Raw genomic sequence first — 25,253 nt, forward strand, 5'->3', positions numbered from 1 at the left:
GTTTGGTTTTGCCCACTTAAAAAAAAAAAAACAAACGAATGAAAACAGACGTGTCGTAATTAGAGATAATTCCAGGGGGAAAAAATATTTGTGTGTAGAATAAAACAAAAAAAAAAAAACAGAAAAGAAGAAAAATGTATTTATATATCTGTATACCTCCCTCTTTCCAGTTCTGCTGCAGTTCCCCCTAAACTGCTGCTGCTTGCTCCAATCTGCTGCCTGCTTAACAACGGAATGACAGGCAACATCTGTTTGTACAGAAGCCAAGATCGAGCCTTCAAAATTTTTTTGGCTCAGTTTCTTTTTTTTTTATTTTTCTTTTTCTACCCCCTCCCCCTGGAAAGCTTGGAAAAGGGTAAAAAAAAAAAAAAAAAAGGGAGAAAAATAGAAGTAAAAGAAAAAGTCAAAGCACCCAGCAAGGTTTTGAAGCGACTCGAGTGAGGCAGCAACTCTTTTCCCCTTGAGTTATTTCAAGGTACAGGACTCGAGGAGAACTCTTTGCTTCTCTCCACCCTCCTCCCCTGCTCTCCCCACCCTACAGCCTCTCTCTTGCCCCATGCTATTAATAAAGAATCACACAAACTGGGGGAAAAAAAACCAGAATCCAACGTACCTTGATCCCTAAAAGGCCACTCCCTCCTACGGGGAGGGAGGGGGTTCTTCAGGAGGCAACTAAAAAAAATGGCACGGGGAGGGGAATATGGGATTCGGGGACAGTCTTGCCACAGTCCTCTCACCCTGGTGGTTTGGGGTTTTTTTCCCCCTCTCCTCCATTTTACGGACTAGAAGATACATGGTGCATATTTGCAAAATAAAAGGAGCCCTTTCGAAATAAGTAAAGAGGCGGATTGCGATGATTGTTATTTAAAAATAAATAAAAATTAAATAAATAAATAAATAAAAAAAAAATCAGCCCAGCTCCAAATACAATTCAAATGACTAACAATGTCAGGCCACTGCCAATTCTGTGGCAAGTCGGGAGAAAGCACAATAATTCCACATGCTGAGATGTGAACAACTGGAAAGAAACCAACTCTCTGGAAGTCACAATGAAAACTATTACAGTGCCCCCACCCCCAGCCTGAGTCTCCCCCTGTACCCTCCTCTCTCTGGGGGGGAAAGAAGGAAAAAAAAAAAAATTTAAGCCACTAATTTAACAAAAGGAAAAGGGGAAGGGAAAAACAACAACGGGACCATCAAGTGAAGCTGTTTAAAAACTCGGGGAATGTTTTATTCGCTGGCTATTTGGGACAACGCTCCTGCACACACACACACAACCCCCCCCTCAGCGAAAAAATGAGGGAAAAAAATAAAATAACCAGACAAGTTGCTAAGGAGACTTGTGTAAACTCGGAATAGAGGCACATTTCTGGCCTTTCCCCCCATATTCCATCTCGTATTCCGATCACGCACCACTGCGGCACGATTGCACCAATGCACTGCATTAATCTTGGCCTTAAACGGGCTGACTGGCAAAGCAAACTGTGTGTATGGATCATCTTTCAAACTTAACAAGTTAAAGGCAGAGAGGATGGTGGTGGGTGGGGAGGGCTGGGGAGGAGGGGGGGGGGAGGGCGGGAACCTTGCTGCTGAATATAAAATATAGGAGCCGAGCTTAGTAAGGGAATTTTAAAGAGGAAGTGTGATCCGGGCTGAGATAGCAGAGCTGCAAAGGCTCCCCGAGCTCTTGCTGCGTCTCCCTCTCCCACTTCTCCTGACAAAATCCCCAGCCCCTGGCAGATGTCTGAATCCCTGCCAGATCCAACAATGTGGGACCCACTCGCTGCCACCACACGCTCGGGGCTCATTCTCTCAGCACAGTGGGGTCATATATACATATTAAACGACCTTTTTTCTTCCCCCCCCTCCCCTCTTCAGCCCCTGGTGTGCATGTTCCCAACCCAGACATTTAGATATAATATTTTCACCTGTATTTGGATATAATATTTTCACCTTCTGCTTACAGGGAGATTAAATCAAAGCCTGAACTATTCGTGCACGGTGCCTGTTGACCTTGTCCAAGACACAATTAAATTTAGTGGGTTTGGTTTTTTTTTTTCCTGTCTCCTGATTTGGGTGCAGGAAATCCACCTCTTTCTTCAAGCCCTCTTCCCATCTCTCACAACCCCAAATCCTCTCCTGCTGATGGACAGCTCAGTGTGATCACTCAACACCTGCTTTTTTGCTCCTTTTGTGCCCTGCATTTCACGAGAGGGGGATTTCCATCCTCACATGAGGAATCCAGTAATCTACAGGAAAAGCCAATTTCATGGGCTGTGCCTTGGAGCTGCTCCCAGAGCATTCCCCTGCTTTCAGCTCCCACTCAGCAACCTGGGCTGGTGGAAGGTGGCCCTACCCATGGCAAGGGGTCAGATGGAGATGGTCTTCAAGGTCCTTTCAAACCCAAACCATTCCAGGATCTTGTGACTGAGGGGTTTTGCTCAGCATATTCCAGAAGGGGAACCCAAAGTGCCCCAAAGAGCATCATCTCCAGCAAAAGGGCAGGAGAAGCGATTCCTTGCCCCTGTCACTGCCAGGCCACGGTGCCACCCCATCCAGGAGGAGCATTCCCATGTGCTGGGAATGCACCAAACCCTCATTCCCTGCCCCAGCACTCATATTCCTGTGAGGGGCTGGAGCCCTGTGCTCAGGAAGGGGTGAGGGTGCTGAGCAGCCACACGTCCCACGGGCTTTGTCTCAGCTGAAACCCAAGATGCAAATGGGGAACTGTGACTAATGCTCTTGACAAGGCATAAAGAGGGGACAATGTAAGAATTCTGACCAAAAAAAAAAAAAGTTAAGAGTTGGACTCTCAGCATCGTGTGGAGAAAGGAGAGACTGGGCAGCAGGAACAACTCTCCTGCTTTCCTCCACTTAATCTAATGACAGTCTCACTCATCAGACTTTTATCACAGCCAGTTCTGGCAGGGTCCCTTCCTTTCAGCTCCAAATGACACATTACGGACATAGGAGAAAACCAGAAAGCTCCAACTGCTAAATTCCAGCTCCAAAGCAAGTGAATTTGTGCCACTGCACGAGTTAGAGAATGAAATGTGTATTTTAAAAATGCCCCTTGGGGTGTTAATGCTCAAGTGGCTACTAAGTGGACACTAAGCCCCCCTGAACCTCACTCCCTGAAATTCAGAGGAGTCTAGTGTTGCCTCCCCTCATGATTTCTCATTTCTCTTCCACAGATCTACTGAAAAGTGGAAAATTTGACTCACCTGACTGCTTGTCTTTGTTTGGGAAGGGCCACCTAAAACAAAAATACCAAATCAATAAGTTAAAACCATTCCTTTAAGGTTTGGGGGTTGCCCTAACAAGTAAGGAAAAAGTAGAAATCATCATCAAAAAAAACAAAAAAAACAAAACCCAAACCATTTTTTCTCACGTTCTAGGGGGTTTTTAAGTTAAACAAAAGCACACAAAATAAACATTCCCTTTTCCCTTGCTTGCTCAGTTCCCTTGTACAGAGTGATGCTCCAAGCCCAAAAAGGAGGAGTCTGAGCACCCCAAAGGTTCAGGTCCACACACTTACAAACAGCTGAAATGAGGTTTAAGGTGCTGTTGCAGCTCCTGAAGGAGGTTTTCACTTCTACAGCAGGGCCAGGAGATGGGATCATGCCACAGCTCCTCATGCCAGTGAAAAAACAGTCATTTTATCTTAAAATCAGTGAAAATGGTACAGACCTAAGCAACCACTGAGCTGGCTCAGGGCTGCTCACACACTCCTGCCCCCTGGGTGAGCTGCCTGCAGACATTCAGACCTTCAGCCCGTCCAGGTGAGCTGGGAAGATGTTCTTTGCCTTTGCCTCCAGCGAGCCATCTGTAGTTCTCCTTTGAAAACTCTCCTCCTGCACAGCAGATCCCCCCAGCTCTGCTGAGGCTGCTCCAGCCCTTCACCAGCAAGGAGAGGACTGAGCCCTGAGCAACCCCACCGAAAGGAACAGCTCAATACCAGCAAAGATCTGCACCCCTGCTCTCAAAATCCATCCTGACCACGGGGACACGCTCGTGTCTGCACAGCCTGGACACAGCCTGAGAGTCTTTCCAAGGAAAACAGAATCCACAGGTCTCAGACCACTAAGCCATCAGTAAGGCAGGGCATTTCAAGGCAGCAATATGGAGAGAAAGCTGAGAAGTAGCAAGAAAAATCACTTTAAAATGAAAGAGAATAAGTTTAGATTGGATATCAGGAAGAAATCCTTCCCTGTGAGGATGGGGAGGCCCTGGCACAGGTTGCCCAGAGAAGCTGGGGCTGCCCCATCCCTGGAAGTGTCCAAGGCCAGGTTGGAGCAACCTGGGCTAGTGGAAGGTGTCCCTGCCCATGGCAGAGGTGGGACTGGATGAGCTTTAAATTCCCTTCCAACCCAAACCACTGAGTGATTCCACGATGAAAAGCTGAAGAGGCAAAAATACACTAAAACCCCCTGCAGATGCAGCACCAGGTACTTTTTCATGCATTCCCAGTTTTGGGCCCTAACATTCTCAGAGGAATTTCGAGTGCTGAGGTTGACTAAGTGGGGCCACATTTTTTGTTTTGGTTGCAAATTGGAAGCCACTATTTTTATCCACAAGTCCCCCAAAGCATCTGTTTCTCTCTAGCTATTTAAGATTTCCTTTTATAAGACCTAGTTAGAGGTGTATCATTATTTTTAAACGTTACTCTTTGCAGTCACACTTTTTTATCATCGTGACACGTGTCATTATCTGAGCATTTGAACTGGGTAATCTGAAGTCGAGGAGATAAAATCCTTGCAGGGGGTCTGAGAGCTGCTTCCCCTCGAGCAAATATTTTGGGATAATTCCTCCAACCTGGTACAAGCAACCCCTTCCTGCTTTTAAAGTCATCTAGAGAAAGGAACTGTTTGGGAGCATCCATTCAGAATAGGCTGAATCACCAGCAGAAAAGGAGAATACCCCACTTGTTTCTAACTTCTAGCCAAGGCACAACCATCTAGAAAAACCTGTGCAAACATCATTTGCTTTCACTGGAAACTGTATTCACAGCAAATTCTGTTTCTTCCAAGGAGTAAAAAATGGGAATATATCAAACTGTGCCATGGTTGGACTGCAAGGCAGAAGACACTATGTCTTATTTAATGAGCTACAGAGTCACACTTACAGCAGGTCTGAGACAACAGCAGTTTTGGACCACTTAAGGGTTCATCTAATGTGATGTAAATGCAGCTCAGGTCATTTAATTCAGGAGGCCACTTCCATTCTGCAGTTTCTCTGACAGACCTACCTTGCACCTACTAATGGCTGTGGGGTTTTTTTATTGCCTCACCACTGCTGGCCCCAAGTGACAGGAAAGTAAACGAAAACTACTCCAATCTCCTCCCAGAGCAGGCAAAACACACCTCCCTGCTACCTGACAGGCCAGGGACATCATCATGTTGCAGGCACCAGCAGTGGGGTGCTACCACAACATGGACAAAGTCTCACCAAAAGTCCAAAAGAGACCAAAAGCCTCAAGCTCTGGGTCCAGTGTGAGAGCCAGACCCAGGCAGGAGTGGTGTTTGGAACTGCACCTCGAGGGGAGCAATGAAACCAGACACAAGATATGCAGAATTTCAGTTCCTGCCAAGCAACAGCCCAAACCTGACCCAAGACTGTGCTGGGCTTGATGTTGTACTTGGAGTAAAAGCTGCTACACTGTCCAAGAGCAGGTCGAGTGCATCAAGTGGGGAACAGAGTCACACGTCAGGAATGGGCTGGGTTACATTTTTCACACCTGTCAAGGCTTTCCAGCAAGAAATTTTGTCCTCTACGTGGGCATCCACATGAAATCCTACAGAGAAAAGAAGTCTGCCCTCTTCCACCTTGAAACCAAAGCTGCAACAAAGAGACCAAGCTGAGCAAAGGCAAATTTTAGCCAGAAGAAGGATCAGTGGGAATGGGAACGACCTCAGTGGGTGGGGAGGTGTGCCAGCCCCTGGACAACCACGTTCATCAGGACTCAGCATCTCCTGGGGAACACCAAGGGTGCACATTTCTCTCCCCCAGGCTGCCCATCCCTACCCAGAGCTGCCCCTGCCTGCTGTGTGCCCTCTGGGGAGAACATGTGCACACACCTACACATTCCTGCTGCATTATTCCATGGAAGGCTCGTTCCCTTGGCCACTGGTGCAGGGAGCTCTGAGCTAAGCAGCCCTCTGAGAGCCAAGGCAAAGACAAAAATGCTTGACTGGCATCTCATCGGGTACAAATCACGTGGGAAAGGTGTTTTGCTGTCATGTTCCTGTGAGTCCAACCTTCAATCAGGGAACACAATGATCCAAAACAGGACAACTGATTCTGTAAACTATTCTAGACATGCAAAGCCACAAGTAGGTGCAAATGAATTCATGAGAAAATGGATATTGGCACACCTAATGAAAGTCCCCAGTAACTGTCCTTCCCTCTCCCCTTCCCTCCTAACACGAAGCTGGCAAGTGCCCATGTCAGGTACCAGGGAGACAAACCTTCATCCCAGTCTTCTCCATCAGATTGTGACTGTCCTTTGCAAAGAACTTCTTCAAATAAGTGGATTCCAACGATCAGAACTTACTAAAACAAGGTTCTTCACCCTCCTTTTAGCACTGCTGATGGACATTTATTCCTTGGGCATCCAACCAAACCCAGAGAAAAATGTACCCTACCTTTGTTTCCTGGTGTTGCTACCCCTCAGTCCCTCTGCTCCAGGCTGTTCCTCACTGTCACCAGGCTGAGTAAATAGCATTAATCATCATGCCCTTCAAACTTGTCTGAGCTTTTGTGCCCTTCCTTTCAAACTTCAAAGGGTTTCTCTCTCGTGGGCACACGGGGCCAAAGCATTATTTTAACCCCAGAGTTAAGACTCTCAGAAAATTGCTTGCACCACCAACGAGGAGCTTTCAGCACTGCAAGTTCACTGCTGAAATGGGGAGAGCAGAGCACGAGGTTTTCCAGGCAGGGGATGGAGCACAGGGAGAGGCAGCGATTTTCAGGAGCTCGCAGAGGAAGTGCACAACCGAGCCTGGAATTTATCTCACATCTCTTGGTTCCAGTCCAAATGCTTAAACCACAACATCATCCTTCAGGCCTGGGACACCAACTAAACCTTTAACCCTCGTATTGTAACACCCTGAAGCATTTCTAATAGGTTTTGAAGCAGAGGTGGCCTCCAGCCCCAAGGCAGGATCCTGATCTGGCTGCCCAGTGTTCAAAGAGAAGCCCAAGTTTGGGACCTGCCTGTTGGGTGACAGCCCACGCTGGTTTTAATCTCTGATTTGGGCATTTCACACCCCGGACATGACACAACACTGCACATATTTCTGCCTCAGCTGTGCTCTGACAGTTTGCTGGGCTCTGAAAACGGGGAGGGAGAATCTTTTCCAGACTCAGTATCTTACTGAGAGTGTGCCCCTCGCCACTCCTTCCCTCTACAACCTCAAAAGGGAAAAAAAATGGAACAATCAGAACTTCAGGAAAACTGTAAAGCAGCGAGCAGAATTCCAAAATAATTCGGAAAGAGAATGCTGAAGCACAAACCAACGAGTCTTCTTGGAGAAGGTTTGTGGGGAGGAAAGAGGGAGGTCTTCTACTGCCCAAAACACTGCTTTTAGTAGGTATAAAACCACTGTCACCCCATTTCCCTTCAACACAGACCCAGACAGAAAATAAAGTGAAATATGTTGATTATCATAGGAAGAGTGATGGCTGGGGAGGGAAGGAAGGAGGAGTAAGAGACATGTGTCTACATGCCCACCACGAAAGCAAGGAGGGTTGAAGTGCAGCAGATGTAGATCTGAAAGCAGCCAGTCTTACTGGGGCAGGACACGACCCTCAGGGCCACTTGTCCACCTCCTCTTCAGCCTGAGAGTGGAGAAAGGCCAAGTGACACCAAGGGGGTCACAGCTCAGCACATCCCACAGATCACTGATGGGGAAACACCTGCCTCTTTCAGACCACTCAGAGTGAAACTGTTCCACCACTTCAGCTTTTCTGGCTGCACATCCCCTCAGAACAGAGTGTTTGATCTCCACTTCCCAAATCTGGGTCACCTCAACCCATGGCTGTGCTGCCAGTGATATCTCTAAGATTTGCCACAGCCCTGCCTGAAGTAATTTTGGGGGCATTAAACAGCAAACAAGCACCTAATGAGCAAATAGAGGGGCTTCTTATGGCCCAGTCACGGAAGGGGATGGATTACCCACCTTCAGTGATGGCTCACTTACAACCAAAAGCCAAAAAAATTCACCCTTCCAGCTCTGGACACAGCCCCAGCAGAATGCACCATTCCTTCCCACTGTGCTGTTCCAGTCTGGTTGCTAAACTTGTCTCTGGTAAGAGGAAACAGGGATGGAACAGGCTGGGAAAGTGGCTCACACGCTGCTGTCACAGTTCCTGGAGATATCCTGGTGTCTCTCTTTGAGGCACTTGCACATCTAAGATCAGCACAACTGAACTGAAAAAATGAAAGGTGAAACCAGCCCTCACAATTCAACAAACACAGTCCTTTCCCTTTCCTTGCTCATGTGGGGCTGTCCCCTGAAAGGATGAACACGCAGAAGACGCTCTTGTTTGTCACAGCAACATCCCCTGCTGCAAACTGGAAGAGGGAGAAGAGCTTCAGACCTGCTTTCGATTAGGAAGAGACAGGAGAAATAAAAAGAGCATCTGACACCAAAATAAAACTATTTTGGTCACTGCCATATCCCTTATTCTAAATGAAGCAATTGTGGGCTACGTTTGTTTTGCATTCATAATTAGCAGACAGAACAGATGGCAAAGGCGTCACTTAAAGCCACACGTCCGACAAAATAACCCAGGCTGCCAGTGCAGTTTTTCACCAGGAACAAGGAATACTTTCCCTTCTTCTTCCCAGAGAAAGGAGGCCAGCAAACGTCTGCATGGAGCAGGGGATCCACCGCAGACAGGAATCCATTGTGTTCTGGAGTGTGGTGATTGCTGGCTGAGCCAGGGAGAAAAGGGCAACGGCGAACGGATTGCTGAGGGAACAAAAAATAGGAATGGAAACTAGGGATACACTGCCAGCAACACAACGAGGGGCTCAAATAAACATATAGTCTCTCCTCCCTTTGGTCTCGTGGTTCAGGCATAGGCTGGAACCCGGGACATCTGTGTTACATTTAAAAGACAGATGAACCAGAGACTTTTATCAGTGAAGGCATTTGTTGTCCCACACTCACACCTGACCCCTTGTGTGTTAAAGGTGCTTATCCTCTTCATAACTTTCTTCCTGTAAAGGTACTGGAAAACTCACTAACAAACTCTCCATCCCTGGAAGTGTTCAAGGCCAGGTTGGACAGGGCTTGGAGCAACCTGGGCTAGTGGAAGATGTCCCTGCCCATGGCAGGGGGTGGAACAAGATGATCTTTTATGTCCCTTCCAACCCAAGCCATCCTGTGATTCTATAAGACAAGCAAGGCACAAAGTTTAATGCATCACCCACTGCACGTGGACAGTTCATAGCCACAGCCAGGACAGACTATTCCACCAGAAATCTGGAATATAAAACACACGTGTGGCACTCGCAGCCTCAAGAACAGGGAAGGAACGGGATAAAAAAACCCCAAATCACATTCTACTTGCTGAGAACATCAAGGTCTTGGTCTGTTGGGTGGTACTGCCCTTGTGACCCAGAACACAGGTATGTGAACACCTCAGGGGAAGAACTTCCCTGGGAATCTCTCCTGACAGCCCATCTTGTGCGACAAAAACCTCCTCCAGAGCCCCAACGATTTAATCCCGGTGAACATCCCTGCTTCTTGGAAAGAAAAAGGAGACACGGATACTGACACAGTTTCATTCCTTTTATAGCCTTGTGAGGTCCTCAGACAGCCTTGCTGATGGGCCACAAGAGGATTCTGGCACCCTGTTCCCTGAGCACCGTGGATAAGCTGTTCCCAGCACGCATGACTGAGCAGTGTCAGGACACAGACCGATGGGCAACATAATAAACATCAGGAGCTTTGCCTCACTCCTGCTGCAAACAGCTCGTAATCATGAGCTTCCAAAGCCACTGCAGCTTGAAACCTCCTCTCTGATGCTATTAAGATGCTAATAATTGTGAGTCTTGTCCAGCTCTTGCAGCCACAAGCCTCTCTCAGATGCTCCAAGTGTGCTAATAACCGTGTGCCTCAATAGCTGCTGCTGAGTAGAAGTCTGCCCTGTGATGTTGTAAATCGACTAATAATGATGCTCAGCTGCTCCTCAGCAAAAGAACAGCCTGGAGAAAGAGCATGGATCTCTAGGAAAGAGCATAGGCTTAGGGAGAAAGGATAGGGGCCTTGGAAAGAGCACAGACCGAGAGACAGGGAGGTGAATCCCCAGGAAAGCACACGGAGCCAGGACAGACCTCAGCAGCACCCAAAGCTACCATCTCCATCTCTTCCTCCTGGCCAAAGACCCTTCCAAAAAATAAAAGCCTCTCTGGGGGAGAATACATTGAATAAACCCCATCTATCTATGGGATATCATCTTCCAAACTTCCTGGATGCCTCGTTCCTCTCTCCTCCCTGTTGTGTAGTGGAGCCTTCACTTTATTTTCACTCCTTTCTGCAGTTACCTGAACATCCACAAGCAGAGAGCACTGGGCCAGAAACAGGCTCATCCAAAGCATCACTGGGACTTCCCTCCAGTTTCAGCCTCAAATGACATTTGTTTTTTGTTACCTCCACCAGCTCTAATCTCCCTGCTTTTCCCAGCTGCTCCATAATCCAAGAGAAGCACCCCTATGCCAAGCCATCAGGACACACAGCCCAGGGGTGTAGCTTAATACCCTCCAAATTTAGAGCTGGACATTGGTCCACTGGCATAACTTTTAAACATTCAGCAACTGCTCTATATCTGGAAACTGCTCCACAGATACCCCTAAAACTGTTTTGCATCTACTGGGAATTCCCTTTAGATTTGAAAGGGAGGGAATGGCTGCTGTCAGTGCACTGCCCTCACCATTTCTGCCTCTCCAGGAAAACTTCACAGGGGCTACAACTCTTGCAGGTAAAATTCACACGGTGATAAATGTGCCCCAATGGCTTCAGGCTCATTCCACAAAATGGCTCGGGTTCCTTACACAGAAATCTGGGGATCTGAGGTGCCCAAGAGAGCAATTCTCAAGATATCAGACTCAAGTCTTGGCTACCCAGTGTGCTGGAACACACATCCTGCTCATCCCTCTGCAGAAAACGCAGTGACCACAACAAATTACAGGTAATTTGTATTTAAATTACAGTAAGTCCCACCACCCTCCATTTCTGCAGCAGAGCAGTGGGGAAGAGACCAAGGAAATAAAGAAAAATGTGTCACCCATCTGAGCTCTCCAAACCTTGCAGGTCAGTGCTTCAACCACCTGGCTAAACTTCCTGCTAAAGTTGTGGGGAAAGAAAGATGGAATTCATATTGGAGTGGAATTCCCACATTTTCAGTGGAAAAGATGGATTCAGTGCAGAGCACAGCTCCCTGATGTGCTGCCTGTGGCAAAGGGGAAACCTGGGCTCTGATCCCTGCTTCAAGGACAATATATTCTGCATTAAAGAGCCAGCAATTAAAATGCACAGCCAGTCCTCAAAGCTGCAATCTCATTACAAACAGTCACTGAAATAAAACAATTCACCAGTCAAATCATTCCTACAACCCCTGGAGGAGGCATGGAGGTGAATACCCACCCCAAGACCTTGCCCCTGTCAATACTCAGCTATTCATGCAAAGCAGAACAGCACTAATGCAGGCTGGAATTCAGCACACATTCCTGCAGGCTGGATGGGGTTCAAATTTCCTGGAGGTAGGGAGGTAACCGAGCCGGGGTGTCCCACATCTGAGGTGACCACAGGAACCTCTGAGACACACGATGAAAAGAAGCTGCTGCTGCCTCCCACTCCTCCTTCCCCTGGCTAAACCCAGCCTTTAAAGCTCTGCATTTTCACAGAATCACAGGGAATGGGTTGGGTTGGAAGGGATCTTAAGGATCATCTTATTACACCCCCTGCCATGGGCAGGGACACCTTCCACTAGCCCAGGTTGCTCCAACCTGGCCTTGGACACTTCCAGGGATGGGGCAGCCACAGCTTCTCTGGGCAGCCTGTGCCAGGGCCTCCCCACCCTCACAGGGAACAATTTCTTCACCTGATATAATTCCTAAAATCTCACCTGCTTAGAGTGCTGATAACAGCAAGGTTGTGGGTTTATCCCTGTATTCATTCACTTAAGAGCTGGACTCGATGATCCTTGTGGGTCCCTCCCAACTCAGAATATTCTGTGATTCTATAATCTAAAATCTAACCCTAATATCTAATCTAAAACTACTCTCCTTCAGTTTGAAGCCATTCCCCCTTGCCCTATCCCTGCCTTGTTTTGCTTTGTGAAAGCTCAAGGCAAATATGTTTAGCACAAGGAAAAACATTTTGTGAGGGTAAAAGATTTCCTTTTGGAGGGGGGGGAATGGAGATTTCTCTCCATTAACTTTCTGATTCTCCCACTGATCTCCCTTACTCCCTCCCCCCCTAAAAATAGCCCATTATTCACACCACCCAGGAACAGATTAATCCCACTGAAGTCAAGGGTAGCTCTAAGACTTCTGAAAACTTGGTTCACTTCTAATTTAGGCACCAATGAATTCAGCAGATTAACAGGTGTCAACATATTCATGCCCAGGGCTTAGTCAAAGCAAAAGGCATTTGGGTCCAGATTTCAGCAGGAGCAGAACAAAGCTGGGATGGTTATTCCATGAGCACACACGTTATTCACTGGTTCACAAGCCATACTATCATGTTATCTCCACCCATATGTGTTATTCCCTGTGCTGCATATGTGCAGTCAATATTTCATCTTGCAATGGCACTTGGGGACATCGATTAGACACGTGTTATATCTTTTAGAACACAGAGGAGGAGAGAAAATGAGGGATATCCGTGCACACAGAGGTGTTTCAAACCCCCAGAGGTGAAGCCCTTCACCTTTGTGCACAGAGCTCCTGGGAGTCTTAAAGACTCTCCTACCACATCTTCATGGTGGGAATTTTACCTGGGATGTGCAACACCTCTCACTTCCACAGCATTAATTTCTGCCCATAGGCAAGATCCTCAGAAGTGCCATAAAATATGCACTTACCTCATTCCTGCTGTCTAATCATAATTTCAAGAGAATGAGGTAACCAAGCTCACCACCAATAAATTTATCATCATTGTCCAACCCAAGTTTCCTCCTTTTTTCTCTCTCTTTTTTTCATTATTAAATTAAACCTGTTCCCATCTCTGCTCTCCTGTTAATGCATTTATGGCACTTTGAATAACGATGCCCTGGGTGGGAGGCTGTCTGAATTCCACCTTGAATTCCAAATATCCTGCTGGAAAGGCACTAACTTGAGATGAGGTGCCTGCAGCCACTTCCCAGTTCCCAAAAGAAAGGACATGTCCCACTGTGTGCAGTGCAGAGGCTTCTGGAAACTTCTCCACAAGGCACCTTCCTGACGTAGGTCAGGGGGGTTGAAGTCTCCCAGCTGTGCTTTTTCCACTATTTATTTCTAAGCTCAGACAACCAGGCTGAGACACCTTAGGAATAGCTGAGCCATCCTCACAGCCCCTTAAAAATCAAGATTTTTATCGAATTTTGCGTTTCTGAGCATTTTTGGAAACCTCAGAACTGCATAATACCCGTGGGTTTGACAACAAGACTCTGCTATTGCTTGGGGCTTACAAAACATGGATAAACAAGTCCCCTGATCCCAACATTAAGACATAATTTCTGATTAACAAGTTGAAGGTTCCTTTGGCTTCCTCTCATCCTGTTGCTATAAATTCCTGCCCAAATTTCTCAGGAGGGCGGAACTTGAATCCATTCAGATGTACCCATGCAGCAATAAATAAAATAATAATTAATAGGTTACTCAGATAAAGGCTTTCCATCTTCCAGCAGAGGAAAGTATTAGTTAATTAATCATCAAGTTGGCATTAACTTATCTTTTGGCACCTACAACAAAATGTAAATCTGAAACGAGTAGGGGGGTGGGTGGCGTGTGGAAACAAAGGAATAAGAAGCCAACAATAGTTTTGGAAATGGATGACAAAATCCAAATGTTCTGCCTCACTGCTGCTAAATTAAGAGCTGTGTTATCAGTGCAAAGATTAAAAAAAGAGAGATTTCCCTCTGAACCTGAAGCCACACTCCCAGAGCTGCCCAGGACACGACAGCAGCACTGGAGACAAGAGGATTCACTCACCCTGAAAATGAGTGGGACTGAAAAAGGATCTGCTCAGTTCTTGACTTCCCCAGACACGGTTCTACGGAGCAAAAGAAGAAAGAAGGGTGTTAATTCCTCCACCCCACCTTTGCCTTCAGCCCTTTTTGCCCCAAATGCCCTTTTGCACACCAAGTGTAAAAGCCCACTGGTGAGATCCTGGCTTTAGGTGAACACCGTTCTGGGAATTATTTTCACGTGAAAAGGATGAGAAAAATTGTTTTCCCGCCTTCCACCAGAGCTGCTGAACAGAGATGAAAGATCCTCAGATGGAATTGCCTTCTCTCCAGTTGGTTTTTTTGGCTTCCTTTGAGTAAAACTCGCTTTTTCAGGGAGAGGCCAGTTCCACAAACACGTGCATAATGCTCAATGTATGCACCAATTAATGCTTCGTAAAACACAGTTAAAATTAAAACCATTACAGCTGGCACTTCTACCCCAAATCCAGATGAGAGGCAGCAAGGGAAATGATTACACACGTTTCTTCCTAAACTCCAATTAATAAACATTTGCTTCAGTTTCATGACAAACGTTTTGCAACCACCTGTGGGTGTTTATTTGATCAAAGGAACTGCATTCCTTCCTGCCCAGGCACAGGCAGATCCCTGCCTGGTGAAGGAGGCAGAGGATGGGTGCGCTCCCTGCTCCTCCAAAAAGCCATTTTACTGCCAAATTAATTGGGAATCAGGGAAGGGAGAAAGACTCCTTTGAACTATCTTTGCTCTAGTTAGAATTCAATAAATTCTAACTAGAATTAGCCTCGCAGGAGTCTCTCTTATCACCCAAGACTCTCTGGAGTCTCTAAACCCAGTGCTGGCAGAAGGGGTGAAGGCACCTGACACAGGGCAGCTCCAGAAATCAATGTGTTCCACAAAGCCAGGTTCAACACCCAAAAATCAATGTATTTCTAATCAATGAGTCTCTTCAGGCACAGCACAGAGCCCAACAGCTTCTCAGAGAGCCCCTACAACCCACCCAAAGGGAAACCTGACCCTTCCACAGGCCTTTCTGCCACCAAAACGATACAAAACCCAAAAATTCAGCACCGAGAGCACAAAAGCCACCAACACCTGGTCTCAGCTGCATTCGAGTCCACTCAGAGGCTGCATTTTTTACCCCCAACAAGCCCAGCCACGACGACTCACAAATCACCAGCACAGGGATGTAAAACCCCCCTGGCTCTCCGAAGAAAAAGAAGACGCGTTTTTAGACGTCGGGTGGTTTCGTGGGTTTTTTTTTTTCTTTCTCCCCCCTGAATCTTGCACTCGTTCTTTTCACTTCGAGAACCAAGTCAGATTTTTTTTCCTCTTTTTTTTTTTTTCTCTCTTTTTTTTTTTCCTGTTATTTTTTTTTCTGGTTATCTGCCGAGCGAAGCCTTTAGATCTGCGAGTCGTTCTTGCAAGCCAAAACACGCTCCCTCTTCATTCATAACACCGAGGCTGCTCGGCGTTAAACAGCCGATTATCATGAATGAAGTGGGTGTAACTTCCTTGAAATCCTCCAAAGACCTGTCAAAGCAGAGCTACTGCAGCTCAGCTTTCTCTCCTCGAAGCGCCCAGACCGTCGGGTTAATTGTTCCACGGCTGATCCCCAAATGTGCTCTCCCTGCCTTCAAAGCACGAGGAGGTTTCCTTTTCCGAGCAGGGAAGGGGAAGGAGTAGGGAATGGAGCCTCGGGATAAGGGTGGAAAGCGGGGCTCTGTCTCAGCCATCAAATTCAGATTTTTTTTTTTTGGAACCCAAATTCATCTTCATCCATTTAAAAGTGTGGCGAACAAAACCTCACAAATCAAAGCCCTGGCCTGTTTTGATGGATAATCAAGAGCCTCTGGCTCTTCTTCCAAGAGGAAACATTTAACCCTAAAGGGAAGAGGACTGATTTTATGGTAACGCCCTGGCCAGGGACTTGATAAATTTAAATTTGACTCCAGGTCTGCCATCCTCCACCCCTTTTCCAACCTTTTGGGTTATCACTTCAAAAACATGCTGATATTTGCAAACTGTGATGGTCTTGGAGCCCAAAGACTGAAAAACCACACTAATAAATAAACATAAATTCAATCCGTGCCTATGAACTTGTTTAATAGAAAGATCTTTCCTTTAAAATGATCATTACCTTGAAAAAAAAAAGACCTGCAGGGTCCCAGCTATTCATCTTATCCCACTTCAGGACACCAGTGGATGGATCTTGGCCAGCAATAAGTTGTGATCACACCACTGGCTTTGGTGGACCCACCAAATATTTGATCCATGTCTGACCTCTGGACTTTTACAGCCTGGCAAGTTAGAGATGGCTGCAGAAAACCCACTGAGGAGAAACAAAACCACAGGGACTAACACACTTGACAAGGGTCAGTCTCAGGAAACACTGGGAAAAGTGGCAGCAGCGAAAACCATTAATTTTTTTTGTATTTCAACTCAGATTTTCTGCTAAATCTCATTATCTTGCCCACAACCCAAACAACAACAACAACAACAACAACAAATCTTGACGGCAGTTTCACAACAACACTTTTTACACATCTGTTAGCAGCTCTAACACTAACAAAGGCTGGTGCTTTGGGGGGGGAAAAATATAAATATTTGCGCAGCATTTTGGAAATCTCAAAACCGGTAACACACTGCAGCCAATTCCAGAGCCAGCACTGCTTCCCACCTGCTCCTGAACCCTTTATCACAAATGGGGGATGCCATTTGGCTGGATGCTGTCCTGGAGGTGCCCACAGCACCACCTTCCAAAAATCCACCTCTCTTCCTCTCTTATCAGCGAATGGGAATCACAAAATCACGTCCCCCAGGGATTATTCTGCTCCCGTCAAAGCCAGCAAGAATTTTGACACTGGTTGAAAAAGCCAGCGAGAGCTGGCTGCCACACCAGCAGATCTGACAGGTTGCATTTTCATTCTCATTACTATTATGGGCACGAGGATTCATTTCTATTTATCTTTAGCTGGCATTCAGTCCTGGATTTAAACTGCATCTGTGGTTGCATTGCTGCGAAATGTATCACTACTATGAGTCACCCTGCAAAGGACACGTTTGTAAACTGACCCACCATTGACAAAATCCTCTTTTTCTTCATTTGTAGGAGGCGAGATGAGGCATAGGTTCCTCGTCTGATTCATTTCCTGGGGAAATTTTTACTCTCTGCATCTTTTTCAGCCCTTATTCAGTCAGCAAGTAGCGAAGTGATTAATACCAAACCCATGCTTGACACAGAGTGGAAGGATTCATTCAAATTCTTTTAAAATCAGCGCTTAATTAATTGCTTAGAAAAACAACCCATTGCCAAAAACGTGGGGGGTTGTTTTTTGGCTTTTTTTTTTCTTTTTTTTTTCCCCTTTTTTTTCCAGTTGAGAAAGCTTTTTCAGTTGAGAAACTAATTACAGGCAACGGCACACAGCAAAATGCATGAAGGACAAAACCTGGCACCTTTTGAAAAAATCGGCCCCTCGGAAAGGAAGAATTAGGAACCTGGACAGAGCTCCAGGCAGCTAATTCACTTACATCCAGCTCTGGTCCTGTATCCCAACACTGCAGAAATCCTGGGAGAGCTGAGTTATCTAAAGCCTCACACAAACACAGACAGTGATCAGCAAATTAAAACTGCCAGAAATAAAAGATAAGCCGAAGAGAGCCCCGTGGAAACTGCTGCAAGTTTTCTTGACAATCTTTATCTACCTGATTATTCACATCAAGACAGTACTAACCAAGTCCAGATCGGGATGGGGTTGGGAACAATCCCTGGGGCTTGGAAGGCTGTGCAGAACTTGGCACTCAGGATCAGGCTTATTTCTCCATCCTATCGGGGTGGGCAGTGTGAGCCTACAGAATTCGGGAGAAAAAATGAGCGTGTCCTTTCCCTTCATTTCTTCTCCCCCTCTCCCTCTCTCTGTCTCCACATTCTTCTCCTCTCGCCTTTTTCACTGCGAGCACTGAATGATGGGATTTTTGACATCAGAGGAAAGTCATCCCTTCTCCACTCCCCCAGCTCCTGGCTGCTTCCTCCTTAGACACGTCTGTCGTTTGCATACGATATCCCCACTCAAAGCACGGGATCAGCTGATCCGAGCACGGCATCATCCAACTAAGCATCCTAAATCCTGCCCAAAGTAGACCAGACTGGCTGGTTCGCTCGCCCTGCCAGCCTGCCCCCAGCGAGCCTTTAAAGTACATTCTGTGGCTGCCACAAAGCTGGCACCGACTATAGCAAAGTCATTGTTTAGTCAAGGTAAAGTGACCTCTATTTACTCAGACAGCTCGGCCGCCTACAGGGAATAACTGGCTCGCAGATAAGTGAAAATGCGCTGGGAAAGTTTCCCTCTGGCTGGGCCGGGGCTTGCGACAATCAGCTAAATGTTCGGGCAGTTCATGCCCTCTCTCCCGCAGTTTCTTCAGCCCTTTGATTTATTATCTGCAGCCAGACAGCAAATGACCCCGAGTCTGCGGTGAGCCAAAGACAGATGAGACTTGTTCAACCGAGTGTATTTTTCTGATCCCAATAAATACTCCGTTAATTATCGCGGGCTGCCAGGCACCTGCCATAAGTTGTTTATTCGCGTATTAAAGGGTGGCTTTAACCAAATCGGGTCTTTTTGCTGCTCGTTTCCCCCCTCCTCAAATAACTGCGGGGCGAGTTAATTCCCGCTGCAGGGGAGGGGATGCTGAGCAGGGGAGGGTCAGGACGGGGCTGGTGGGACCCGAGCATCACCCCAGGACCGCCTCTGCCGTGACTCAGCCGGGCTCTGAGTCACGGACCTTCTCCCGCTTCCTCCTTTCTCCGGGGGGCGGAGGTCGGAATTTCCTGCTGGCCCGTTGTCCTTGTAAATCACAACTTCCTGCTGCAGCAAACGCTGCTGGGAGGTCAGCGAGTGGTTGAGCTGGAGCTGCTGCCCAGTTCCACCTGCTCTGGAGGAGTTCCCGCTGTCCCAGGCACTGTCCTCTTGCTCCACATCGTAGTTTGATTCGCCCTGGCGCCTTCAGAGACCTGACAACATGCCTGGAGCTCCATACTCTCCATCCAGCAACCCAATTCTCCTCTTACAAACACGTGAATTGATACAACCCAGGTGGTTTCTCTGCCTTCCTTCAAGGCAGCACCATAAATGAGAAGGGAAGCCCTAAACACACTTGCATGGCATCACTTATTCCTATGAATCTGAAGGTGAAAACCAAGACATTTGGTGGAGGTTCTGGGATAAATCCAACCCTGTAAAAGTCTCCCCAGCTGTCCTTCCAAAGAGTTGGACTTCATTACAGTTGCAGCTGGAAAGATTTCACTATCACCAAAGAATTAACAACACACACAAGATCTGTGCCACGATAACCCTGAGAAAAGCCATGAATAATTAGGAAGGGAAGGAAGCATTTTAGCCTGGTGAAGGTTGCCTTGCAGAGCAGATCCAACCTATTCCCTGGGCACAATCAGTGTTTGGAGTAAGAAGCTGAATGGTGGAAAGGAAAAGAGGGATGCTGGCAGAGATGGTGCCGAGCAGAATTCCTGGTCATACTCCAGGGATGGAGTGACAGGACTAATTTTAATTTACACCAAAAACATGTGCAGAGTGAAAAATGAGCTCAGCACACCGTGACAGACAGCACTGATTTACTCCCAGGCTCACCTGGTACACAGCCACCTTGTACAGTCACTTTGGAGTAACTCTTAAATACCACACAGTGACAAATAATATTACACAACAACATTAACAGCACCTTCCACAATGGGATTATAATCCCTTCAGCTATGCTGGTGTAGTTACATGACTTGCCAAAAAGTGGGTTGGACTTTTCAACCTCTCTCTATTTTCATTCATACACCTTTACACTGCTTTCATTTCATCCCTTCTAGGATGAAGATTATTGGGAAAAGAATCCCAATATTCACACAAAGGCCCATGCAGGGAGATCCCCATTCCAGACCAGGCCTGCTAAAAGCATTTATGACACTGATACTGAAAGGGGAGTTTCTGGACAGTCAACACAGAATGGATTTTGACACATTCTTTTAAAAAGGTATGTTTTTTGAGAGAGATCAAATGGTTTCAACTTGACTTTCCCATCTTATCTGAAAGATGATGGCTCTTGGAGCATCTTTTGGAGCATAGCATATCTAGGCATCAAAGACTTCTGTAAAAATTCTCCTGGGAGACTTTTCTGTCTACAGAGAGAGGTATAACCACATACAATGACAAGGAAATTAAAACTGAGCAGCTTTTGACCAAAAGCAAGACACTCATTTTTATCAGCCCCTGGAAGCGCTTCTGAAGGCCAGTGGGTGGGTTTCCATCACTCAATGTCTCCAAATCAAGGCTAGATTATTTTTTTATCTAGACAGATGCAGTTCAGACAGGGAAGTCCTTTGACCAGCATTGCCCAGGAGGTCAGGGCAGACCCTGCTGAGGGTCCTGGCTGCCTCCAGCACCTCCCCAGCCTGCCCAGTTCCCCTCCCGCCTGCCCAGCGCTGCTCTCGCAGCACAAGCCTTGTTGTTCACAGTCAGGCTGTTTCCCCACGGATGACCAGACCTGACCCTGCTTAGATTACAAAAGTTAAAGGGTTCAGAAGTGAGGAAAACAGGAAATCCAAACAGTGAAAATCTCAGCAATAACGTTTCCTAACAAAGACCTTCAGATCTCACTCTCGGCCAACAGCTGTCTTGGTGACGTCCAAAAAGGACCATGTTTAGAGTGGTGAAGACTGTCTTTCTGCCATTTATTTTTACCCTGTTTATTTTTTCTATACTGTGACATTTTCCTCCTTTTTAAAGCCTTGGTCATAAATGAGGGCACTAATCCAGAGCTAAGAAAACACACATGAACACACGTCCCCCGTGTGCGCTTCGATCCCACATGGGCTCGTAGGATGGAATTCTCCCTACAGAAACCCAAACCTGTGCACCACTTCAACCCCCCGCTGGGCCCACAGACGCCGCAGAGCCTTTTCATTTCAAAACATCTGGAGTGAGATGACCCGTAGCTTAATTTATTGCACCACAAAAGTCTGGGGCTGCAGAGCAACTCAAGACATGATCCTGCAAGGGAAGCGCCAGCGAAAACTGAGAGAGGGAGGAGAGCTCAATTTTGGAGGAAAATATCATGTTTGTTTGTTTTTGCTGTTCCTGCATTTTAAACCTCGCCCAAATATCCTGACCTAATACCATATACAAGCATGGCTGTGATACTGGGATGCTCTGTGGGCCAAATCTGTGGGTGGCATAAATTGGCGGCGCTCCTGTGCCACTGGGTCGTCAGCGAAGACCTTGCCCTAGTTCTTTGCAGAGAGTGTGACGGGAATTTAGGGAGGCCGAAGAGGCATTCTGAAGGTCTGGTTGGTTTGCATTCAAATTTTAAATTTCGTCCGCCCGTTTTTTCGGAGGTGAAATTTGACTTTTCCTCCCCGGCAGGGCAGGTTTTTTGCCATTACACTGCCATCTAGTGCTGCGAGCTCGCAAGGCAAAAAGAGCCGCCGCAGGTTGGATGGGTGACCAACAGCGAGTGCCCGAGTCCAGCCCTGAAAGGGAAAGGGGGGGGGTGGCCAGAAGCAAATTAAATTCGATTCGACAAATAGAATTGCAAAATGCACACCCAGTGGTGGCCCTCAACCGCTGATGGTGGAACACAGGATAACAAAAGGGGTTGCACAGAAGCTCATCCATTATCCAGCTGTTCTCCATGGTAGGGGACGTTCAGGATGTGCAAATTTGACACTACAAGGCTCCAAGCCCACCTGATCCAAGCTGCTCTTGCTCTACCAACTTATTCCTGCCAAGCAAAGCCTGCACAGAAGGTTTTTCACAAGAACTGTGCTCTTGCAAGGGCCTTAATGCCTTAATACCTCTGGCCATGTTTCTTCCAGCTTTACTGGATCCATTCCTCAGTATAACTCCCTCCTGCGTTCAGCTCAGTTGTATCAGAACATCTGGGCCAAATTTATTCTCTTTGTAATGGATTTCAGTGGTTTCCACCGTGGGCCTTGGGTCTCTGTCCACAGCCATTACTGTGATCAGCATCCAAGACAGGATTTACTAAGCAAGCACGTCATCTCGCTCGCAGAAAATCCTCCTGATACTCCCCACGCTCAAGGCCTGGACAGCAAACTTAAAACTTAACATATGGACCCGAGACAAAGTGACCTTTAGGAGTTAAAAACCCCGGTGCTAATGTTTTACTCATCTCGAGGATATTTGTCCTCAGTGGTATGTGTGTCAGAGGGCGTGAAAGTGAGAGTGTCTTGAGGTTAACAATTGTTCATGCTCATAGTGGATGAATCATATGATAACACCACAGCAACATCCTGTATAATTGTCAGAAGCCTCTATTTCTGGCAGCGTGTCCCTGCTCTGTCTCATGAGCAAATGTTATTTGGGCTTTGCTGTATAAAACCAAAAACCAAACAAAACCGTACAACGGGACGCTCCCGTGCAGGCACCAGCCAAAATCACAAGTGCCTAATTGAGCCTTCAGTCCCCCCACTTCAGTGATGAATTGTGTGATGAAGTTAATAGGGCTGAGATGGATGTGGCTGCTGCTCTTCAGCTGATTAGTCCATGAGCAACTCTCCACGTGCGAGGAACAATATTTGTGTTTCCTTAGCCACAACTGAGCCCAGGGGGACAGGCACACACAGAGCTGGGACGAGGCTTGGGAGGCACTGGGTGCTCGGGGATTTGCACCACAGATCACAACATTTTTCTCTGCCTGGTTTTTTTTTTTTCTTCTGGATGACTCCAAGTCACTCCCCTCCCTCTTTACTCCCTCTTTTTTGTCTGTTCCAGACCTACAGCCCGCAGGCTTTGCTGCTCTTTGAGGACACCCAGCTTGCTTTGCCAACCTGAACATGGACCTGCTGCTCAAAGATGATCTTTGGGGTCCCTTCCAGCCCAAATCACCCATGGGAAGCACCAACACGGCAGGCAATGCCAGAGCATCCCAGATTTGGAACAGACTCCCTGGGATGCAGGAAAAACACCAAGTATCTGCACCTCCCCAGCACAAAAAGGCACCAATTCCCACTTGGATCCCAATGCTGGAGTTTCAAACACATCTCTACCCCCTAAACACCACAGCTCTGGCACCAGGGGCTACACAGACAACATATCTGCATTACACATATTTGTATATATATTATATATACATATACTTTAAATCCTGTAAAACTGTGCATTCAAAAATCTCTGAACAATTGTTTTCTCTCTCGTTAAAAATTACTTTTTGGCTTTGACTGAATAACTCCACTGTTATCAGTAGTATTTACTCCTGTATAGCTTTGACTACAGCTTTACTATTATGTTTTCATGTATTAAAGAAAAATCCAATATTGATAGATAAACCTTTAAATCCATCTCTAGTGAATACATATCACATTTTTTAAACAGACAGTATTTTAATGAAGTGGCAAATTCTGTTCAAATGTATTTTTTTCCTGAAGGAGGAGAGGGACAGGTAAAGGAAAACCTTCCAGCAGAGAATTTCAAAGTATGGGTCTGTTTCTTAAAATAGCCAAATTTGAAATGCTTTGAAAAAATTATCTTCTATTTAACTATAAAAACAACATATTTCTAAAATGCCACTAAATTATTACCATTACTGTTTTCTGTTTTCATTGGAAATACTTTCAGTGTTTTAAGCACTACTTGTAGTAGGAACTTGCAGGATATTCCCACTAATAAGAATGAGATTTTTAAAACAATCTGGGGGATTAGCCACACATCTTCCATTAAAACTAAAACACCCTTGGCTGCTTTACAAACCCATGAGATTAATTTGAAGAAAGTCTATTTAAAATTAAGGTAAAAGTGGGCCAATATCAGAGGGTGGGAGCTGAAACCCTTTTCCTTGCAGGGGAAGAGGATGGGAATTTCTACATGGGAATTTTTCTGGATTCTGAGTAGAATCAGAATGATTTAATTTTAAGTCAAATTATTTAATTTTCTGTCAAAGTAAACAAGCAAACAGAAACCAACCAAAAAAAGACCCCAAGCAAGCTAAAATCAAACAAGCAAATGAGCACGTCAGCAACAGAAAGCAGAGACCCTTTATGAGGTCAGGTTTGCCACTTTGGCTTCAAATCTTTGGATCATTCACTCCCACCTTCCAGATCCCAAATCTTGACCTCAGACTGTGTCTAACACAACCCCAAAATCAGACACCACCCCCTTGGGTTTCACCAAACCAGGACCGGCCAGGCTGAGCATTCCTTGCTTCAAAGTAAGGGGGGAAAAAAATCCTGTCAAATTCAAAAAAAAAAAAAAAAAAAAAAAAAAAAAGGAAAAAAAAAAAAGAAATCTCTTCCCTGCTGCCTCCTCCTCATTTCCTGGCTGCAGCCAGAGCGGAAATAGCTACATTTCCTGAGCAAGGCTGTTCTCAAGGGAACCTCAGCCCGGCTGCAGCAGCAGGGGCTGGAGGCTGGGGCTGGAATGGGGCGGCTCCGTGGCTTTCCAGGGGGAGCTGGAATAGCAGCGCTATTCCAGTGGTGTTCGGGCCCCGGCAAGGGACACCCGGCATGAGGAGGAGACAGGGGAGGCAGGGGGAGTGGGAGGAGATGTAAGATGAGAGTAGAAAAATGTGTTTTAAAAGGGGGGAAAAAAGGAAAAGAGTGAGAGAGAGAGACGGAGGGGAGTTATCAGCAGGCAGAGCCTGTTGTGAGACACAGAGTGTTCAGGGAAGTCAGATGTAAACCCACAGCTCCACGTTTTAAAGGGGTCTGGTTTATATTCTCTATATCCTTAGTCTATATCCTTAGTCTATATTCTGTATATAGGAAATCTACTTGGTCCTAATTCCTATGAAGGGGGTGCTCATATATCCTTATTTTCTATCTTTAGTCCATATTCTGTATATAGGGAATCCACTGGTCCCAATTCCTAGGAAGGAGGTGCTCATATATCCTTATTCTATATCTTTAGTCCATATTCTGTATATAGGGAATCCACTGGTCCCAATTCCTAGGAAGGAGGTGCTCATATATCCTTATTCTATATCTTTAGTCCATATTCTGTATATAGGGAATCTGTTGGTGCCAATTCCTTCAAAGGGGG

General features: G+C 46.4%; 1 protein-coding gene across 4 annotated transcripts in view; it reads right to left on the reverse strand.

The window, feature by feature from the left end:
- Positions 1 to 25,253, reverse strand: part of LOC108494809 — an 80,553-nt gene that overhangs the window by 28,106 nt on the left and 27,194 nt on the right. For 3 of the 4 annotated variants that reach the window (XM_017809699.1, XM_017809698.1, XM_017809697.1), the window contains one exon: positions 3,225 to 3,256. In XM_017809699.1, the coding sequence (XP_017665188.1) occupies positions 3,225 to 3,256 (32 nt within the window). Of the gene's footprint in view, positions 1 to 3,224; positions 3,257 to 14,203; positions 14,265 to 25,253 lie in introns of all 4 variants that reach the window. The other variant, XR_001873963.1, reaches the window with a different exon arrangement.

Source organism: Lepidothrix coronata, unplaced genomic scaffold (genome assembly GCF_001604755.1).
Source record: "Lepidothrix coronata isolate B3197 unplaced genomic scaffold, Lepidothrix_coronata-1.0 Scaffold27, whole genome shotgun sequence".
NCBI classification, from domain to species: domain Eukaryota; kingdom Metazoa; phylum Chordata; class Aves; order Passeriformes; family Pipridae; genus Lepidothrix; species Lepidothrix coronata.